Source organism: Festucalex cinctus, chromosome 10 (genome assembly GCF_051991245.1).
Source record: "Festucalex cinctus isolate MCC-2025b chromosome 10, RoL_Fcin_1.0, whole genome shotgun sequence".
Taxonomy (NCBI): domain Eukaryota; kingdom Metazoa; phylum Chordata; class Actinopteri; order Syngnathiformes; family Syngnathidae; genus Festucalex; species Festucalex cinctus.
The window spans coordinates 28,691,664-28,697,747 of NC_135420.1; the positions used below are offsets into that span (position 1 = coordinate 28,691,664).

Here is a 6,084-nt window from a genome sequence, read left to right on the forward strand (position 1 = left end):
CAACAGTGCAATAATTTCAGATTCATCTTTATTTATCCGTTTTTGAATTGCATTCACAAGCTTGTCAAGTTTATTTATATAGCCCTTAACTCTTTGACTGCCAAAAAAAAAAAGCTTAATAATTGAGTAAAATCACGATGTATGCCGCCATAAACGTTAAATAACGTCAACTACGTTTTTTTTGTTTTTTTTAATCAATGGGAAGTGCAACGTCTTAAGTGCAGCGCTGCCTGGTATATACGTGGTGGAATCAAAGAACACTCACTCGCTCACTATGGCCAGCAGATGGCGGCATTGGATCTCTTTTCAATGGGTTGCCAGTGTATAAAATTACGACGAAATCTGATGAAATGGAACGTTTTCAAGGCTGTCGTGAATGATCAAAGCCTTTGTCACATTAAAACTAATTCACAGAGCGTCACTAAACAAAAACAAAACATTCGCATCAAAGTCACTGTTGTGGAGAAAATGTATCTTTTGACAAAAAGCTAATTTTCCTTATCGTTTCAATTTTCGCTCACTCAAATGACCTGATTCCAAATGGTGATTACTAAAGAACGGAATAAGGTAGAAACATTTTTTTTTTTCCAAATAAAAGAATAGAATGCGATCTTTCATTTGGTACCCACATTTGGACGTGTAATAAAAGCACACAATATTCTGTTAGCCTTAAAAGATGAGTTAAAAAGCTCGGAAATCGGCTGGCACTGTGGGGCTTGTTTGCGTGGCAGTAAAAGAGTTTTTAAATCACAAAAAGAGCATCGTTTCCGGTCTTAGAATCGCCGATCACTTTATTGAAAGAGAACGTGTTTTGTGTATGTATGTCAGTGCATCCGTGTGGTTGTGCGTGTTGCCAAGCTACTTTGCTTGCATGTACAGAATTACATGACTTGTAAATGACAAAGAAAGTGATGTTTCAAATGTTTTTTTTTTGTTTTTTTTGTAAAGCATGTAAACATTATTTATTGTAAGTCTTCTACTTTTATGATGTATGCGGTTTCTTAAAGAAAGAAATGTGATTTTGCTTGCTTGTTTTTTTGTTTTTTTTCCCTCGACATTCCCGCCGCTCCTCTCGCTGTCCTTTTCAAGTGATTCCACATTTTCCCGGCAACCGGATCACGACGATCAGTATTGCCCCCGTCGTCCCAGGTTTGGAAGTCAGAAGAAAAAAAAAAAAAAAACATCCGTTGGTGCAGATTTCCTGGCACTTTTTTTTTTTTTTTTTTTACATGGCGTGCGCGGGGTTGCCGCAATATTTGTGCCACAGATCAATCGCTTTGGTGACGATGGCGTCCGTGTTCTCCTGCGGGATCTGCAACGGAAGCAACAGAGTTTGAGGCGAGAAGGGCCGAGGAGTGAAACGTTTGCTTTCTTTTTTTTTTTTTTTTGCCGCTCGTCGACTCACGTTGCAGAGAAACTTGACGACGCTCTCCGGTCGGTTGACGCCCAGCAACATAATCTTGTAGCTGAGCAAGATCTCCAAGGCGACAAACACCAAGATCTTGCAGGAGCCGCTGATCACCTTGTCCCACACTCTTTCAACATATCCATCCACACGTGCTGCGTCATTTGTGCGGATCCGTACTCTTCGATTTCCCGGCGCCGTGAATTTGAAAGTCCGTATTGTACTTGAAGTGGAACTCAAGTCTTCAGAACGAGGGTCTCCAATTTAACAGTTTAGTCAATATAGTGTTGACGTTATACTGAGTTTGCACATGGGTATTACCAGTTTGATGGTTTAAAATATGAAATATATTTCTCATTAGGACAAGAAACATTTTTCACATTTTTACTGACTAAAATGTTTGAATTTTTTTTTGTTTTTAATCAAAATTATTCTAATTAGTATCCTTGTAGTAATTGCTCGCATTCCACACTGCCTTTTACTGATGATTTTGCCAATGTATAAATTCAATACTGGTCTTGAAGTACTCCATGTAAAAATGTAAAAGTCCAAATTTTACTTTCATGACAACACTAATCAAGCATTGGCTGATTTTTTTTTTTTTCCCTGTTTCTGGACTCACCTCTGCAAGCTGGACTCGGGCAGGCAGCCAGCGAAGCAGCGCCTGAACCACAGGTTGTACGGAAGATGTGGCAAAGCGCCGCTGCTCTTCAAATGGTTGAGGAGGCCCGGCTCCTCCTGATTCAGGTAATGCTCCAGGCTCTTTGGCTACAGAAAGATGACACCGAATGATAGACGATTATTAAAAACCTCAAAATGTACTGAGTCGTGAATTGATGATCTAAGTTATACTTGTTAACTAGTGGGGGGGGGGGAAATATAGATATTTTCTGCAATTCAAATTTATTCAGATTGCACCTGTGTGCCACGAGAGAAGGTAGGGATGTAACGATATCCAAACGTCACAATACGATATCACGATATGAAGCTCACGATATGATAATTATCACGATATTGTGGGGAAGTTGGAGATATTTAAAAAAAAAAAAAAAAGGTCACAATTTTGTGGAAAAAAAAAAAGAAAAAAAAGAGATTTTAAAAAAAAGCACAATATTGTGCTCTTGTACGGAACATTATTATTATTATTATTATTATTGTTTTACTTATTACTACATTGAGTTCCTCCACATATTGAATTGCTTCACAGTAATATTACACTCTACTTCATCTAACTTATAGCGTAGATTTTAAACATAGAAGTGCCAAAACATCCCTAATGAAAATTAAATTGCACTAAAAAAAAATTAGCCACCAGAGGGAGCTACAGCTGCACAAATGTAAATCAACCTGACCTTTTTTTTTTTAATTTTTTTATTATTATTAACAGATGTGTTGCATTTAAATATCGCGATCATGACGTCGACGATATTGTGGCAGTTTTAATATCACAATATTGCCGTTATCGTGACATCCCTACTCAGAATAGAATCAGGCAATCAATCCGATTTGGGCAAGTGTAGCCTTTGAAGACAACACTGTGACACTCACAAGATGCGGAAGCGAGTCTCCGAACTTGGTGTGGAACTGACTGATGAAACTTTTAATGAGCCAGTAGCAGTCGACGGGATCCTCGACGATCTCCGCCATCGCTTGGCTGATGGACAGGAAGTCCTCGTGCTCTTTGTCCTGAAAACCACATTCACACCAAGTACGCACGCATACGACAACTGCAACCAGTGTAACTTTTCACCCCGTTTTTCCGCGTGAATATTCATTGGATAATGGCGACATCTTACCGGCGGTGAGATTTCCGAGCAACGCGGGAGCATGTGGCTCTCCAGCTGGAACATGCGCAAGTACACATGGGTGGACGGTGTCGAGGACTTGATGTATCTCATCACTTCCAGAGCCTCCAGGATGTCTTGGTATTGCTCCTTTCTGTACTTTCCAACCAGGGTATGAGAGTCGCTATGGGGCGGCAGGATGCCTGAAGTACGTGCAAGAAGGCGTGAGAAAAAAAAAAATTCTCACAAAGCTCACGTGCAATCTACAATATCATGACGTGTCATACCTAACAAAACTTTCCACACATGGACCCTGTACATGGACGGGAGGGGAAACCGTTGACTGAAGGTGCTCAGCTTGTCAAGATCTGTCAGAGACCACAAAATTCCAGTAAATTAATTGGATCGCATGATTCTATCAGGTGAGAAAAAAAAAACACTTTCATTGTATGATTGACAGTTTGTCACTTACCAAGAGGGTTATCCTTCAGTAGTATTTCGAGGGACTTTTTCTCCTCCACTCCTCTAAAGCCAACTTTCTCATAATAAGCCGAGCGAAAGTTTCTCTGTGGGTCGTCGGCCATTATTTCACCTGACCGAAGTAGTCGCACAAAAGAGGGGAAACGTTAGCCTGATAATCAATGACAAACACCGAAATGGTCAACTCATTTGCTCCAAAAAAAACATATAAGTACGTTCTATTTTAAATTTAAGTGTCCCAAAGACGTATTTATACGTTTTTTCGTTGTTTTTGTTTTTTGTTTTGTTTTTTAATGCATGAGCATAGAGAAGGCTTTGATGCAGCCTCTCAACTACAAAGAACGGTTGAAGAAATGATAGTTATTACACAAACGGCCAGCAGGTGGCAGCAGAGTATAAGAGAGCAACCAGGGCCATGTTGGGAGAAAAAAAACCTCAAATACAATTCTAATTAGATTTGTGAATAATGATGAAACTTATACTTTTTTTCCTGATGAAAGAAGATACTTTAATCTTTCTTTTGGTAGGTTCCATGTTTTTATAGCAATAGAACACAATATTCTGTGGGCCTTGCAAAATCAGTCCAAATCCAGTAAACCGAACGGGGGTGAAGGGGGATTGCGTCTGTGAAAATGGCTGGGAGTGAATGAGTTAATGTGGTCACAAATCCGAATCCACGTTGTCCCATTGATGGCCAAATGAAACCTTTGTGAAGCACCGGCTCACTTGGACTAATTCCTTCAAAAATGAGTTTGCTGTTTCCAATAACTTGGATCGTTATCAGGCTGCAGAACTTTGCTGATGAGCGATGCGGCTGATTTTCCCAAAAGCTCGACACGCACCGACGAGGGGGTTCTTCTACAAACTTGAAACATGCATCCCATCACTACTTTAGTGACAAACTGTCACCACTACGTCGTCCAGATACGCAACCTGACAAGTGTGTGTACATTTTCAATGAGGCTAGTGATCCAAATGTTTGCTAAGGGGCTCACCTTAGCGCGTTTAGCGACGTTTCTGGAGTGCTTCGTCCCCCTACAGTTGAGATGTCGTTAGTTGCTGTAGTCTTGGCATGGCAACAGAAACGGTTTTCGTTGCTAGACTTTTACTTCGAGCCACATTTCGAAGAAAACGACGCGTTGCTTAGCGCTTAGCACTGCTACATGCTACCGGCAGGCATAGGACACCGATGCTGCTTCCATTCACTTCCGGGTACGGATGTCGGATTCCAAAATAAAACAGCATCTAACGGTACTGCTGAAAATTGAGATTACGGTCTTGTCTGGTGTTGACCACATTATAAAAAAATAGTCTTGTGCATAAATCGTGACGTTCCTTTAGATCACTTTTATGTAAGTATTTCGCCATTTGCTTTAACGGACAATCCATCACATCCGGGCATTTCTGACATTTCACCAATGCAACTCACCAATGGGGAAAACGAAACACGGACTTTTTTTGTTTTTTTTGCCGTGACTTAACACGAACAAGCAGATTGTTATAGTGGCCAAACGACATTTCACCACATTTTGAAATTATCCACACAAATCAAATTACAACGATGCAAAGTCCAAGAGAGAGCTTCTTGGAAGACAGGAAGACAAGACCGCCATTTTGACTTGTGACGGAAGTTCGGAACTGCCAATCAACATGGAAGAAACATTTAGGAGGGTCAAGTTGCCAAGTGCTGTCAGTTACTGCAAAAGGGGCACATTGAACTTTTAATGTGAAAACAATGTAAATGTATAGTCTATGCACAAAATGCTAATTTGTGGTCATTCAATACAAATATGTAGCTCCGTAGGAACAGGTGGGTAATCATCAGCTCCTTTTATGCAAATGCTTCGATTTAGGTAAAGGCCAAGGCTCAAAACAAATGGCCCAGGATACAGTTGTAAGATTGAACAGAATAAGTAGAAATGACCCTTGCCTGGATAGTATAGGCATTTAAAGCACAAATTAGTATTTTGTCCGCCCATCATATCTGTTCCAAGACCATAAACAGGCATGTTGAGTCCGGGCTCCATTAGATGTGAGTGGATTTATTCTCTGGAGACTTTTTTTTTTTTTTCTTTCGTATTACAATAATAGTAAGAAAAATACCTATGGAAATTAGCTATACCTCGTTATAAACCTCGATTTAAGACATATTTACACTGTGGCATTTAGTCAAACTACCTGTTTTACTGCCTCCTCAGATTTGCGAGGGAGCTTGATGATGATGACCGAATCTGAGGCTGTTGCTGTAGTATGGATTCTGCACCGATCAATCAGGACAAGGTCTGTACTGTGTCGCTTCTCCGGTGGAAGTTGCTGTGGAGGATTCTGCATCAACTGATCGGGCCAGAACCACTTACCGTAAGGACGTTTCATCTCATAAAATGGACTCCCATGCTTTTAGCTAACATTATATAG

General features: G+C 40.4%; 2 protein-coding genes across 4 annotated transcripts in view; one reads left to right on the forward strand and one right to left on the reverse strand.

Annotated features, from left to right (window-relative positions):
• Positions 1-10: 10 nt before the first annotated feature.
• On the reverse strand, positions 11-5,297 carry tbc1d7 (TBC1 domain family, member 7). 2 transcript variants are annotated; one of them, XM_077533714.1, is made up of 8 exons: positions 5,099-5,297; positions 3,662-3,781; positions 3,477-3,557; positions 3,202-3,392; positions 2,954-3,091; positions 2,028-2,173; positions 1,406-1,535; positions 11-1,312 (listed from the first exon to the last, which is right to left on the reverse strand). In XM_077533714.1, exons 2-8 carry the CDS (start codon positions 3,771-3,773, stop codon positions 1,226-1,228), a joined length of 885 nt encoding a protein of 294 aa, XP_077389840.1. In that variant the 5' UTR covers positions 3,774-3,781; positions 5,099-5,297; the 3' UTR covers positions 11-1,225. The 2 variants fall into 2 exon arrangements, with proteins under 2 accessions (XP_077389840.1, XP_077389838.1); XM_077533712.1 differs by lacking the exon at positions 5,099-5,297 and adding an exon at positions 4,665-5,058.
• The window catches only part of slc22a23b (solute carrier family 22 member 23b), a 44,923-nt gene continuing 43,975 nt past the window's right edge, over positions 5,137-6,084 (forward strand). The window contains exons 1-2 of one of the 2 annotated variants that reach the window (XM_077533706.1): positions 5,137-5,701; positions 5,868-6,027. In XM_077533706.1, coding sequence (XP_077389832.1) covers positions 5,920-6,027 — 108 coding nt within the window. In that variant the 5' untranslated portion in view covers positions 5,137-5,701; positions 5,868-5,919. The remainder of the gene's footprint in view (positions 5,702-5,867; positions 6,028-6,084) is intronic. The other variant, XM_077533705.1, reaches the window with a different exon arrangement.

Excerpts from the sequence above, each read along its gene's own strand:
- tbc1d7 (XM_077533714.1), bottom strand. The coding sequence starts at position 3,773 with ATGGCCGACGACCCACAGAGAAACTTTCGCTCGGCTTATTATGAGAAA. Across the intron at positions 2,174-2,953 it reads GAGACTCGCTTCCGCATCTT|CCAAAGAGCCTGGAGCATTA; the intron begins GTGAGTGTCACA and ends ATCTTTCTGTAG. Across the intron at positions 1,313-1,405 it reads TCGTCAAGTTTCTCTGCAAC|ATCCCGCAGGAGAACACGGA; the intron begins GTGAGTCGACGA and ends CTTCCGTTGCAG.